At 36.7% G+C, this 14,674-nt stretch overlaps 2 protein-coding genes across 2 annotated transcripts; both read right to left on the bottom strand.

The window, feature by feature from the left end:
• Nucleotides 1–1,852: 1,852 nt before the first annotated feature.
• HOXB2 (homeobox B2) lies at nucleotides 1,853–4,261 on the bottom strand. Its single transcript, XM_030221175.1, has 2 exons — nucleotides 3,695–4,261; nucleotides 1,853–3,009 (listed from the first exon to the last, which is right to left on the bottom strand). The coding sequence occupies exons 1-2, from the start codon at nucleotides 4,074–4,076 to the stop codon at nucleotides 2,309–2,311; spliced, it is 1,083 nt and encodes a 360-aa protein (XP_030077035.1). The 5' UTR covers nucleotides 4,077–4,261; the 3' UTR covers nucleotides 1,853–2,308.
• A 2,838-nt stretch (nucleotides 4,262–7,099) lies between these two features.
• On the bottom strand, nucleotides 7,100–10,522 carry HOXB3 (homeobox B3). The gene is made up of 2 exons (XM_030221174.1): nucleotides 10,071–10,522; nucleotides 7,100–9,219 (listed from the first exon to the last, which is right to left on the bottom strand). Exons 1-2 carry the CDS (start codon nucleotides 10,501–10,503, stop codon nucleotides 8,453–8,455), a joined length of 1,200 nt encoding a protein of 399 aa, XP_030077034.1. The 5' UTR covers nucleotides 10,504–10,522; the 3' UTR covers nucleotides 7,100–8,452.
• Between the last annotated feature and the right edge of the window lie 4,152 nt (nucleotides 10,523–14,674).

Below are 14,674 nucleotides of genomic sequence, written 5' to 3'. Positions count from 1 at the left end.
TCCTGTTTTACCAGCTTATTCAAATAGTATAGTAATAATTGCTAGTGTTCAGCAATGTATCTATATAGGGTAAAACCTTCCTTTAAACTGAAATTAATTTTCAACTACAATGGCATTAGAGTAAATGAGTAGAATAATAAATAGGATGAGTTCCCTACAAATGAATTAATATGAATTTGTGTCCAGTCTTTTGTTCAATGCTTATGCTCCATTCTAAGATTAGACAAAAAAAATCCTGATTCCATAAGTCAATTCGGTGTGTGACAGACAGCCTCTGGTAGCACCAAGAGTGGATTTGAATCCTGTCCAGGAGAATAAAACTTGTAAAAAAAAAAAAAAAACGAACAGTATAATATATAAAATGAAAAATGGGAATGAAATAGAGCTGTTGAATCCAACGTCAATTGTAGGTGCGAGTTTCGTTTTCTTTATTTTAACAGATGGATCAATTTGGCCTTAAAATGTATTTATTCGGAAGATAGATATTTTAATTAAATTACCTTCTCTGCACCAAAAGAGCTCTCAAATAAACTCTTTGAGGTTTATATTATTTAAAATTTTAATTATAAGTAAACATCCGTATGAAAATGTGTAATTAATAATAATAGTAGCAACACTTGCAGTTATAAAAAAAAATACTATTTAAGAGAAAGCAAATCAGAATCTTTATCAAGTGAAGACCCTTATGATTAAGTCTATTTTTTTTCTCACTACAGGTGGAAAGAAAGCTAAGATCTGAGTCAAAAGATTCACTCTATCTTTGCTGAAATAAAGAACTGACAGAGGAAATTCATCATGGCTGCCTGCTTTCCAGCTCTGGGTCCTGTTTCCATCGCCATTTTGAGCTTCCTTGGACGTTCTTACCCTTCGTGCCCCCTCCCCCGTCTCTCACGTTCCAGTGGCTCTTTCACAGTCCACTTGAACCCTTCCCAAATTTCTGCCAGTGACTAAGCAAAGATATGGCTTATATTTGTGTCACAGCAATTGACACTTCTGTTTTGACATCTTTTCATGCATAACTCTTGCTATATCACAATTTGTGTTTAAAATTACCTATTGCAAGAAAGCTCTTCTAAAATAACACGAGGCTAAGGCAAAGAGGTACAAACTGTCTCCATGAAAGGAGTATATTGGGTCTCTCGCACTAGTGGTTCTTTTTTTTTTTTTTTAATTATCTGGTTGTAAACGCGCTATTATTTGTACTTCCGAATCCAAGGAAAAGGGTTTTTCTTTACACAATTTAATAGTAGCTATTTTTTATCTTAAGTTGCTGTTTTTTCAGCTCAGAAAATGAAGACGTGAGGAGAACAAAGAAATATTTTCTCTCCATTTTTCACAATGATATGAAAATGCTAGAGAAAAAATAACGGTTTTCCGAAATTTTGAAATGTAACTATTACGGGAGATTTGGAACGGAGAAATTTAAGTGCATTTTCATTTTCATTTGTAATGCAGATATTTGATTTTACGGAATCGTTATAAGTAGCTCTGCAAAGAAACCAGGGTAGAAAATTAACAAACACAGAAATAGTACAACTACAAAATAATAATGGAACAAAGTTTAGTATTTCTAGAAACAAAATTATTAACTTTGAATAAAAATCTTTTCAGATGTAAATCATTTGAATTTAACTTATTTTTTATCACTTCAAAAAATAAAAACATTCTACGGTAAAGAAAACAATATTATCTGCAGTCAGATTTTTTTTTTTACTGTGTTCTTGTAGAGACTACATAAAATCAAATAAGCTTAAAGGCAGAAATCATCTGATAATCGTAGCATTCTAAGAAAATATTGCCTATATTTTCTTATATGAAAACTGAAACAAACTGCTTTCAATTTTTATAAAGACATTTATTTAATCTATGAAAATAATGTACAATAAATAATTTGCCATTTACTATTAAAGAATTTGAATAAATAGTCTACTTCTAAAGAGGAACAAGCTCCTCTCTTTTAAGAAACCTAAAATTACAGTCTGATTCCTGAGAATTCACGTGAAGAAATTTACGAATGTTTTGTAACGGGGATATCGAAGCCCTGTTAATAAATACAAAAGAAGAATGAAACTATAATTAAATACCTGAATTTAGTAAACACTGAAATCCAATAAATTCCTTTATTGAGTCTATTGGAATAAGTATTTGAAAGTCTGAGCAGACCCTATGATCTACGGTGTAGTAAAGTCCAGTTTGTAGCGAATTTAGATGTGCGAAATTGTATGATTTAAATAGCGGAACAATTTCGGAATAAAAATTAAAAGGAGGGGGGAGGGGGACAGGATGGCCAAGGCAGACATATGGTTGATTACTGGAAATTTAAATTTTGTAGATCTATTGTACAAAGTGTGCTTGTAAAAAAGTCAAAATCTTCTTCAGAAAAATGGACAGGACTGTTGGAGTTAGGAGACAATCCTTCCGAAATCTGTAGGCAGGAATCGGCAGAAAAGAAGTTTAGATCTGGTAACAAAGAGGAGTCTTGGGTCTGTGGGAAAGCATTGTCCTGGCCAGCTGCACTGTCTTGGTCTATTGTTGAAGGGGTCTCTGCAGTGGGCGTTTGGTATGGAGGACTCTCTGGGCTTGTGTCTTGGAAAGACGTGGACAGCTCTTCAGAGCTCCGAGTCTCATTATTAGCCTGTTTCTTGGAGTTGTAGGGAAAAGTTTCCCCGTCTATAATGGAGCCTGTGTTGTCCAGGGTTTGACTATACGGAGAACTTTCTTCTCTGTCCTCTCCTGCATCGCAGTCCTCTAGGCTGGAGAAGTTCAGGTCTCCATCATGAAAATCTTTGTGCTGGGTCTGCCTCTTGTGTTTCATCCTTCGGTTCTGAAACCAGACTTTGACCTGTCTCTCTGTTAGGTCCAGTAAAGCTGCTATCTCCACCCGTCGTGGCCTGCAGAGGTATTTATTAAAGTGAAATTCCTTTTCCAGCTCCAGGAGTTGGGTGTTGGTGTAGGCTGTTCTCAGCCTCCTGGAGCTGTTGCTGCTACTATCCTGGAGTCCCTGGGTGTCTGCAAAACATAACCAGATCATTCAAAGTATGAACAAATACAGTGCTGATGAAGGATTGGTGTCTAGCAGCTTTCATCATTTATAGGCAGCTAGCGTTTCTCCTAAAGAAAAAAAAAAGTGCTAACCAGATCTGTGCCTTTCAAAATAGACAAGAATTCTGACGGGGCACTTTGTAATCTGCAGGAAACAATACTGTAATTGCTCTCCGTGTTTTTGGATACATAAAGGTTTACATATTAAATAAAATACTTTCGTATATTCAAAACAAAACCCGGTTCTGCTAGCACCTAATATTAAGTTTCTTCCCAGTGGCATTTGCTAGTATTTTGATTTTGCAAAAAGCATGCATTTATATTAGTATTGAAAACAGATTCGTATCTTTCTCCCTCATTACATTACCTACATTCCCCCAATGTATAGAGCTCAGCTTAGAGTCGCCCAAAGACTCCTGAGAACCCAAAAATGTCACTTGCCAGCTACAAACCTTCCTCGGTCTGCTGCTGCCCAGCTTCCCCCATTCCTTTCAACAGAGATAGTCTGGAGCTTATAGTCATTTAACGGTGGAAGGAGAGTAATCCGACCAAGGTGGCACAGTATATGGAATACGTACACCTTATTTCACTTAATGCCATTTTCGTATTAATAAGCCTCCTTCCACATCTAAGAAGCCTCCATTTTACAGACCTGCTGGAGAGTCAGCCGCAGAGCCTGGCACCGAGGAAGATGGGGGCGATGGGGAGGAAGAGGAAGATGCAGCCTGGTTGCTTTTCTTGGCTGATTTCTTCTCTTTCATCCAGGGGAACTCTGGGACCAAAGAACCCGACTGGACCAGGGACTGCTGGACAAGGCCATTTGCTGCTCTTTTTTGGCTTCTTGGTCTCGGCTGGCTGCTGGAGCATGGATTCAGGCTGGGGATGGTTTGTTCAAAAGGAGGAGGAATTAATGTCGACTCCTTGATTGATGAAGTTTGAAATGTCTCCAGGACAGCGGGAAAAGACGTCAGGCACTCTGCAAGCGAAGGCTGACTATTTATAAACCCGATCTCCCTCTCAAATTCAAAATTCATGGCTTTGTAGGCCAAATGTGAGAGAGGAAATCGAAGAAGTATTAAGGTCACAATTTTATTCGTAGGCTTTATAATTGTATATTGCTGATAATACTGGCGTATGGGGACCTTGCTGTATTAAACTGGAGACTAGGGCGAAATTGCGTCCAATTCCTGGTCATGTGACCAACACTGGCCAATCCTCAGCGAGGCCTGGTTGAAAACAGAAAGCATTATTATTTTTAATTGATTCAAAAACTCCAGAGAAAACATCATTTTCCGTTTGGAATTTATTAGATTGACTCTAAAAATGTACATAATTCCATGTACTGGTTGCACAAGCCTGGTGAGAGTACGCACACGGAATAAAGCATTTCATTTTTAACTGTTCCCTACCTGTTCAGGAAAAGAAAAAAACAGCTTATGATAAGCACAGTCTGGTAGGCAGAGCAATTAAGAAGCAAACTCATTAATCTTTAAAGTTTTGACACCAGTGAATGAAACGAGGAATAGAAAAGAACTTTCACAAGTTAAATCTGAAGCAGTCTCCACAAACAAGAGGGAAAGTTAAGGCAAACAATTAAAGCAAGTTGGACCTCTGGCAAACAAAGCATCCAGGGTCTGAGGCGTTCAGGTCAGTATAAAAGTTTAAGGGTTTTTTTTTTTTTTTATTTCACCATAGAATTCAAGTACAAAACTAACAGTTAATAAGATTAGCCTCTATGTAATTAGTGTAAACATAAAATATCGCTTTTTATCTCTAATGCTTCAATCTTAGATTTTAATTAGTAGCATTCTAATCTTAATTCTTGCAAAAGAAGTGTATAGCCCTATTTGATTTTTAAAACGGAAAGTTTAGTAACGTATTAAGATCTGATTTTCTAAGTTAATAAATGTAGCTTTTTTTGCTAAGCTTGCCAAAATAAATGTTTTAAAAAAATGCAAGGAAAGGTTGCTCCTGAGCAAGTACATTTTAAGGCACCCAAAGGAAAGCAAAGGGAGGGGAGCGATCAATCTCCCTGCAGCAAAGCTGTGTGACAGCCCACTCTCACTAAGGCACCAAAGAATGTAAGCTTTTCTTAGAACTGCCAAGGAAAGCCAGAGACAGAAACTTTCATTTAAAAAAAAAAACAACAAAACACTCAAAGTTTCTTCTTGGTATCAGAATTCTTTTTAACTGAAATATATAAGGAATGCTTAGAGCATGGAAAAGGCAGGCAACGTATGAATGTTCTCATGATCTGCTTTTTCTTTACTGAAACTCGTCTTAAAGCTCAAAGTCCATGTGAAATCCAATCAGGCAGCAAAGCTAAAAAAAATCTTTTGTCTATAAAACATCTGTGTGGGTAGTAAATATTTAACGAGGAAAACATAAATCTGAAACCTACTTGGTTGCTGCTTAAGAAAGAGGAATAGGACTTTACTTCTCCACTTGGAGCAAATGTAAATGGAAATTTTATTTAAAATAATGTGTTTGTTATATTTTACTATTTCTTAAACATTTTTATTTTCTTGTCTAGTCTTTTCTAATCACAAGAACGCAATAAATTAAAGGATCGAGTTAACTCATTTTGACGGGCAACTTTAGTTACAAAGATGGTATGAAATAAAACAGTTTTCCCGTCAGATTTTTTTGTTTGCAACTTTATGTGCATTCCATTTAAAATAGAAGACGCAAAGGTATGATTTACATCCCTTACAATTACTGAAAGATTATGGATATGGGCAAACTTTTGTTTTCAAGGCGAAGTCAGACTCGTTTTCATGCAATAAGGTACAAAAATAACGGAGACCAGGGAAGCTCAAAGGGGAAAACTATCAGATGTGAGGCGGCAGTGCACGGGGACACATTTTTCTTTGGTTATGGATGTTGTCGCTTTTCCCTCTCACTTGTTTTAATGTAGTTCAGAGAACTCCCTATCGAGGAATGATACAAATGGAACAAGATGGCGCCTACTATTTTAACTCAGTTACATCATCCAGAAAATTATATTCCAACCCTCCCCCCACCCCCGAGTATTATTTCATCCCAATCAAAGTTTCCACGCTTTTCTGCTTTTAAATTATAGCATCACCGAATGTTAAATTACTTACTGCCTGGGTGAGCTGAGCTCGGTTACAATCCAGGGCAGAGAAAACAGGTTGCGTTTTCCATTGTTATTTATCGTTGCACAAATAGGGTAATTACCAATCTTGCATTTTGCTTTTAAAAATAATGTCGGTGAAAGTCGAGTGATTGTACATTGTACTAAAACAAAATACCTAGATGTATAATTAAAGACTGTGTTACAGTCAGAAATATGCAAAGGGTTTAAGAACATTAACATCTTTCTAATGAGTGAATCAATATTTCAGTTTTGAGAACATCTTCTCTCCTAAGTGTCTTTACACTGGACCTCGATTCTGCTGCAATATGAATTTTGTGATAGTTAGTTCAAGAGCTGGTGTACATTTCAGAGGCGAACCTAATAAGCTCTGTCTGTAATGTAAGTTTTCATAAGGCATAAAGAGGAAATTATACCTAGTTTTATGTTCTTCACTCTGCCAAAATGTGTATATCCCTTACCTTTAACTTTTAATCTAATCATAGTATCTCCAGTTTCACTTCAGTGTACAATATTAGCATGAAAACTTTGTGCTTTTTGTGATTAATGATTCTCCTTTGTTTTCATTTTAGGCCCAATGGTTACTTAGCTCCAATACCACGTGATCACTCTTTGTATCTACAGAAAAGAACTGTGAACTTTAGTCAGTGTGAGCTAACAGGGTTGTTCTCTGCTTTTTGCCTCTTACAGGAAAAGGCGCATTATAAATGTGATAAATATATATGCAAATAAAACCAAAAGGAAGACAGCAAGCCAACGACAATCTTTTTAACCAAATTAAATACTATTGCCAATAAACAATTTCTGAGGTAAAACAAATAGTACTGTAACCTCAGAGGAAGGTCTCTAGCCCTGTTCAGAATCCAAAATTAGAAAATAAACTTAAGTAATATTTTAGTTTAATGCCCAACTAACAGGACAAGATTAAATGTAAAACAGAAAGTTTATTTAAGAATTATGGAACAGACAACCCTTTTGCAAGAAAAATAACTACCAAGAACAAAGAGTCTCTCCAAGGGGGGAGGGGAGTAGCTATACTTCATCTAATTCAAGACTATACAATTACAGTCTGGATCTCCTCTCATGCCTCCAGTAGAACTAATTACATCATTCATAAGTACAAGGATAACAGAAAACTACTGGCTTCTCTAAATTACAAGAACTAAAATAAGCTGATATTACAATAACAGGAAACACAACGTTCTTTATAACAAGTAAAGACTAAAAAAAGTACAATCTGTTTCTTTTTCATATAAATACATAATGTTGGGATAAATAATACAAAAGAAAAGAAAATATCTTAACTGGATATAATAATCAATAAATAGATGACCACCAGAATACACACTTCAAAGACGTCACGATTGAGTTGGCCGATCGTCTTTCAAAGTTATTTCACCCATTAAATGTAAACTCTAAGTGCATTAAAGATGTCCTTATAAAAAGCATTGGCTAGTACCAAAGGCAAATTGCCCTTCTGTTTTGTTTAGAGGACAGTTCGTTAAAATATACCCTGTTTCCACGTTAAATTAGCGAAGATGTAAAAGATTGTTTTTCAACGAATCCTATGATTCGTGTTGAAGACATCACAATAAGGGGGGCAACCTAATAGATATCCAAACCTGATAACTTTCCCTTTCTGAGTTCAAGATTTCCATCTCTTTGGACTTTCAAAATAATGTTCAGCTTTATTGCAGGCATTTCTTCTGGATCTTTTGCAACTCTCAAGCCTTTGGGAAACTACTGAATTCAGCGCATGAAAAATAGTCAACCAGCGGTAGAGACAACTTCACGTGAACACTTTAAAAATGAAAATAAATAACTCTAAGTGGTGACTCTTGAAGAGTATGGGTAGTTTTACACAAATCGGTGTGCATAAGGAGTTTTTCTGTTCAAGCTTGTAGACGAACCGCTTATATTTAAGACCCCACAAATGTTTAGATGGTATTCATTGTTCTTGAATACCAATCATCCATACATATCACATGAATGCTTTGTAATGTGTTTATCTATTTTTGATTTCTGTAAAACTGCCCATATACATTCACAAACATATGTGTTGAAGCAGAAATCTACATTCAAGAGCTACATTTCTTTTAATTATGAGCACTGCTGCTGGATAAAATCCTTGTCACCAAACCTGTGAAATGCAAATAACCAGTCTTACTCTGAACTATTGTCAATTCAACACAAATGTTTACGAATGAAAATTCCAAAGGGGGGTGTTCACGCCCCTGCTGCAGCCCCCAGTCCCCCCCCCCCCCGTCTTCACAGTCATTACAAGTCAACCAATTACAGATGGGTCAACTTGGGCGCTTCTTGGATTCTGCCCTGAGAAGGATGATGTGTGGAAAGGTCTGTATATGTTGGATGTGTGTCACAAGGTCCATGATGCTGGTTTGACGATATTGGAGGAGCCCCGTTGTAGTCAATGTTGGTTGCTTGGTGATGTGGCAAGTGATTGAGGCCATAAAGAGAAGGACCAGAAGCAGGCATACAATCCACATAGCTACCTCCAACATACACCGGACTGTTTTGCATATTGGGAGTTCCATAGTTCCCCCCATTACCCTGTAAACCATGGGGATCATATTCAGGTGTGGGCGTGGTGTTGGCATATTTCTGTTGTGAGGGACAACCTTTAATAGGATTTTGATAGTTGGTTGCCATAGCATAGGCATTCTGGTGGGATTTATTGAAAGGTGAAGGAGAAGGAGGGTCATAATTATTTGTCATTGAATGCATGGAGCTCAGGAATCCTGCAGTTGATTGCATAGGCAGTGGTGGGCTGCCTGTAGGTGAGGGTCCCCCAGAAGAGGACCCCATTCCCTTTAATTTCTGATCCTTTTTGTATTTCATCCTACGGTTTTGGAACCAGATTTTGATCTGCCGTTCGCTGAGATTGAGCAGGTTCGCCATTTCTACCCTCCGAGGCCTGCAAAGGTAGCGATTGAAGTGGAATTCCTTCTCCAGCTCCACCAGCTGCGCACTTGTGTAAGCTGTGCGCGCCCTCTTGGAGGCGGAGGAACCCGGGGGGCTTTTGTCACCGCTGCAGCTATCTGCCGGTTGAAATGAAATAAAAGATAATTACTACATGCAGAAATTGAATGCATCATTTCTTAATAAATCCTGTAACAGGCTAAAGTCTTAACCCCCTTTAGGTTGGTCTGCACTTTATAATCTTGGCGTTTATTAAGAGTTCTGATCCTGAAAGCTGCCCTGCTTTAAACTAATTTGATCATGTCATATGGACAAGGATTTTTATGAGCATTTATTCATCATTAGATTATTTCTAACATCATTTTAGAATAAATCTTTTTTCTGCTACTATTTAAAAGTAAAATTATAGTTAATAAGAATGAGACAGTTTCTTCTGATTGCAGATAAAGCCTATATATATATATTTTTTTTTAATTTTTATTTTATAGCAGCATTTATATCCCACATTTTCCAAACATGTTTGGTTCAATGTGGCTTACAATATTAGTTCCTGGAGGTGGAGAAATACAATATAAGAGAATAGATGGAAAGTATAGAGGAAGGAGGGGTCAGTAGGAAGAGAGGGGGTGGGTAGTTGTTGTGGGGAGAGGTTGAGGGTGGTTTATATATATAAGCAGATATAATAAATAAATAAATAGATATAGATAGATAACTTTTTTGCATGCAATGCTTAAGTGTACATCTATACATATATTTACAAAAACTATTGATATTAAATAATAAATATTCAAACTCTTTAAGCAGATCAGTACAATGCAGCAAAACTGAAACTCTAAATTTTGTTTTGGTAATATGTCAAACCTTCAAGAAATTAATTTTATTTTCATTCACTTTAGATCAGAACATTTTGACTAATGGCCTGTCTCCCAACCCCTGTTAGGAAAGAAATATTTGAAGAACAGCTTTGTACCTGTGGTAGGGGAGCTGGTTTTCTGTTTCGAATTTTGTCTCGATTCTTTCATCCAGGGGAATATTTGTTTAGTGAGGGTGGCGTTTGATCCAAGGTTTGCCTTGGTGGGGGCAGGTTTACTGCTGCTGGGTTGGTTATTGCTGTTGTTACTGTTGCTGTTAGGGGCAGTGTTTTGGGGTGGAGAGACGGGTGGGGGTTGATGATGTTCAGGGGGTAGACTTGGACGCATGCAACTTCCATTCAGATCTTTACTTTTTGGATGTGGTGCTGTGTTGCCCAGTGACTGAAGGGAGCATGCAGACCTCTGATAGTCATTCTCAACCTGAGAAGTTTGGAAAGGTTGTTGTGGACCGTCATACCCAAAACCATTGGCACCCTGGTATGAATAGCCCCCAAAGAGAGTTGAGTTGTCGTAGTAAGTGGTTTTCTGCATCTCTTGGATTCCCAAACTTTACTTTCAGCGACTACCAGGGTCCTGACACCCTTACGGAAGAACATTGGCACCCCAAAGTCACGTGACAGTCCGTTTCCAGTTATCTATTGGAAGCTGACCTAAAAGGTTAGAAGAAACACATAATAACACTGCACTGGCTATGAATCCATCTTAGGCAGTGAAAAGCACATGACATGAATAGATTTCTACATAACAGAACTAGCAGATGTTCTGACTAGATTTGTTCCGATTTCTCATTTAGATGGGTTTATCTAATTAAATATTTCAGTTTTTAAGATAAACATTTCTGGAAGAAAGATGCCTTCTTAAAAAATTTTTCTTAAGTTGATATATATGTAATCAATATATACATCTGTTCAAAAACAAAGTTGGATACCAGAGTAATAAAAATACATCAGATATCTAAGGAAAATATGGCATAATCAGACTCCTACTGCATTAAACAAATTTTCACTCTTAAAATTTAATGGTGAGTTAAATAATAAAATCTGAATATTGTAAAATGTTTAAAAGCTAATATCACAAAGGAGCTGCTTTACTTTGGAATCCTTGTTTGTGTTGTTTTCTTTTTCTGTACAAAAGAATATTAACCTAAAACTAGCTTTATATCATTATTTACAGAATTCTTTGTCATGTTGTATTTGGACATATCTCCCAACAGCCTTGTATTGCTATTTTTCCCCATTTACGTTATTTGCTATTTGTTAACTCTAGTTGGTACTTTAGATAATTTACATATTAAAATACAAAAATGATTTACATTATTAAAAAAAAACTTGCAGAAACAGTTTTGTTTTAAAATACATTTGTCTTCGGGTCTTGGGCTAAAATTTAGCATTGTTCTTCCCCACTACCTGAGAGAAAAAATAAAAACCGGAAAAACCGGTATTGGCTTTCTGTTGCTCAAAGCTTGAACTTTTGTACACAAAAAGGAATAATAGTCACAGGCTTGGCAAGAAATAATTTGATGTATGAGAATCACTCAAGCAGTAAACAGATCTTTAAAAGGCTCCGAGTTTTTCAGAACCATTAAAGAAGAAGAGGATGGGCTCCCAGCGTTAACATGTTTATTGTGTTCTGTTTTGGTGTCCGTGGCCATTTTCGTGCTTATACCCTTCTTCTCATTATATATTATATTCCTAACAATTTGTTTAATATGTGGCCTCCCATTGGTTTTTCTCCTACCTCCAAGATATTTGCCAATTCTACTTTCCAAATAAATATTCGCTGTTTTATTCCTCTATAATTTGTTCTTAAATTTGAAGAGCATTCTTAGATATTTGCATCTCTATATATGTAATTTTATAATTTGTAAAATATGAATACTGAAACAATACTCTAAGAGGGAGCCTTTTCATCTCCCATGTTCACACAGAAATTGCCAGAGAATTTTTTTAAATAACCAAATATATATATATATTTTTTATTTAATTGAAAATGTGATATCTAAATCTGAGGACTGGAGATCACCTATACATGCGTGCATAATTAACCATTTTAATAGTAAAATATGTGGTTGAATTGCATGCCTGCTTAAGCAGTAGAAGGTTTTAGGCCTCCCTGGTGTTTTTCGTGTGTTATTTTTGGAAAGGGAGTTAATCAGAAACAGCCTAAAATAATAGCGATGATATAAGGTTTTAAAACAATAAGTTAAAGCTAAAAGCCAAACCCCTTGTGCTTAGATCGGCTTTTTGTATCTCATCTCTCAACACGTCACAAATGTCCCTCATTTATCTTCGTTGCGGACGGCCGGAATCCTAATTATTTACTCCAAGGAATTGTTTAAAATCTCAGCCAGAATAATAAATATTAAATTATATCGTGTTCCAATTAACTCCAGTAGGGTCTATCCTAGTTTGTTTTTCAATGTTAACAACGCTTTCAAGTTTCCTTGCAAATTATAATAGAATTAAATAAGTAAGAACACTCCCATCTGGGGAACTTCGTCGGCAAGAAATCCGAGGCCAGAAAAGGTAGTAGACGTTCAGACTGGAAACAATGAACTAGAAACTGGTAGGAGGAGGCTTTGGGCCCTGGATATATGTGCAAAGAGCACAAACGAAAAATAACAACAAAAAAAACGTTTTCTTTTCTCAAATACCTCCATGTTGGAAATCATAAATTCTATAATCATATCTTTATACATTATATAATCTCACATCATTCCGGGACCCATTTTATGCCGTCATTGTTATTTTTTTTTAAAAATGAAATAAAGAAATCATAAATAGACCCTTTATAAAGATAGAAAGAAAATCAAACATTCAAGATGGACAAGCAACGATAGGGGGGTGCTCTAAGGCACCTCCAATTCTGGAGCCTCTCTGCATGAATCTGCTTTGGAAAATAAGGACATTCCTTAGATTTTCCGATCTTCAAAATAACCAGATTCGAGTATAAGCAAAGGCTTTTGATGAGGGCAGGAAAGAAAAGGGGGAAAAAAACCCGACTGGCTGCGTGGAAGGAAGCTTAAAGCTTGTGAACTCTTCTTGAACCGAGATTGAAGTCATATGGTCATAAATCACTGGGACATATACTCCGCCATTCAGAAAGTGATAGCCTATTCGAGTCCAGCTTACCTTAGCCTCTGACGAGGAAAGCACGGGCAGACATAATATATTTTCACATCCAGCACCAACGCAATCAATAAGCGAGAAATCTCCCCTCCTTTAAAACTGTTAGGGAATATACAAATCCGATAGGAAAGCCAAGGGTTTGCCAGTGCAGGCTGGGTACAGCTGCTCAGATTCACTCCGTTTGTAAAGGCAAAGAGGCTACAGCTTCCAAGATCCGTAGAAAGCTCATGGCTTTGAATGGACAAGTCTGTGCTTCTGGTTGCCCTGTAGACTGGTACGCCCTGCTCGCAGATAACAATGGCCTCTTCTTTTCCACAGCCAAATGCTAACAGAAAAAGCCCAAGTATACATGCCTTGCTTGGAAATTTTCAACAGAAAAGCTAGGAGATATTTTAGTATAACGCTAAGATTTGCTTTGGAGTGCTGGGCAAGCCAAGGAGCGTTAATCCATGCTAAAGACAGCGTCACTAGTGAAACATTATGCTAATTGCAGACGTGGTGGACAGAGAGGCCTAGACTGGAGGTAGCAAAGCTTTCCTGTAGATTCACGTGTTTAACAATTTGGTGTCTATCTGTGCTAATACACTGTTTGAATCAATTCACCACATATCTATACAATTTCATTTGACTGCCATTTCACCAGCTTCATTTCAATATTCGATACCACATTTGTACTCAAAACCTGGCTGCAGATTTGTTTACCCTTTTGAGATCAATCTCGACAAATAATAAAATAGCAATTTAAAAAAAGAAGTTTCTGAACAGGCTAGAGGCGAGAGAGTGAGAATCTTCAGAAAGGGGAGGGAGCTCACAGACCAGCAGAGCTTAAGGGAAACCTGGATGCAGCAGCAGCAGAAGCAGCTGAGGTTCCTGTAAACTTTAATGGAAATTTGTTTTGTGTGTGTTAGTGCTCCTGGATGAGGGATCGCTTTATCTCCTATGTTCCGAAGAAAATAAAAGTTAAACTTCAAAAGAGGAGGCAAAGAAAAAATGCAAAAAGACACATAAAGAAAATAAGCAAGGATTTATTTATTTATATTTATTATGCAAGACGCTATTCCTGTCGTTTATGGCTAGGTAAGATTTATGAGTCCTCCCTCCCCCCCCCTCTCTCTAGTAGATGTAAACAGGAACTTTAAAAAATGCATTTCATGTAGGTACATGAAAAGAAGCGAGTAAGCCAGCGTGGGAAGAAGAGGGAAAAGAAGTTGGGTGTCTGCACATTTTTCTATCACACTATTGTTGAATGCTGCAGCTACTTCTCCATTCTAAAAACAGTTTTCCTGGCATAACATTTGGCTAAGTGCTGACTACTGGTTTAAATTTAGAAAATTAAAAAAAAGACTAAGGATATCTAAATTAATCAACAAGAACCTTTTTTTAAGTTTTGGAATGCAAGGTTTGTATTCATTATTTTGATGTACTTCTTTTTTTTTTGTGTCCACTGAACAGCATTTAAAGAAAATAATTGAATCAATTTATTATATTTGCTTTGAATACTTTAATTTTACCATTTCACCCATTCTTCTGACCACAATCTTCAGATTTTAAAAAGGATTACAACCTTGGAAAGC

Source organism: Microcaecilia unicolor, chromosome 12, assembly GCF_901765095.1.
Source record: "Microcaecilia unicolor chromosome 12, aMicUni1.1, whole genome shotgun sequence".
Taxonomy (NCBI): domain Eukaryota; kingdom Metazoa; phylum Chordata; class Amphibia; order Gymnophiona; family Siphonopidae; genus Microcaecilia; species Microcaecilia unicolor.
The sequence above is the reverse complement of the archived record's forward strand: the minus strand, read 5'-3'. Positions and strand labels throughout refer to the sequence as shown.

Excerpts from the sequence above, each read along its gene's own strand:
- HOXB3 (XM_030221174.1), bottom strand. The coding sequence starts at position 10,503 with ATGCAGAAAACCACTTACTACGACAACTCAACTCTCTTTGGGGGCTAT. Across the intron at positions 9,220-10,070 it reads AACCAGCTCCCCTACCACAG|ATAGCTGCAGCGGTGACAAA; the intron begins GTACAAAGCTGT and ends TTCAACCGGCAG.
- HOXB2 (XM_030221175.1), bottom strand. The coding sequence starts at position 4,076 with ATGAATTTTGAATTTGAGAGGGAGATCGGGTTTATAAATAGTCAGCCT. Across the intron at positions 3,010-3,694 it reads TGCGGCTGACTCTCCAGCAG|ACACCCAGGGACTCCAGGAT; the intron begins GTCTGTAAAATG and ends TATGTTTTGCAG.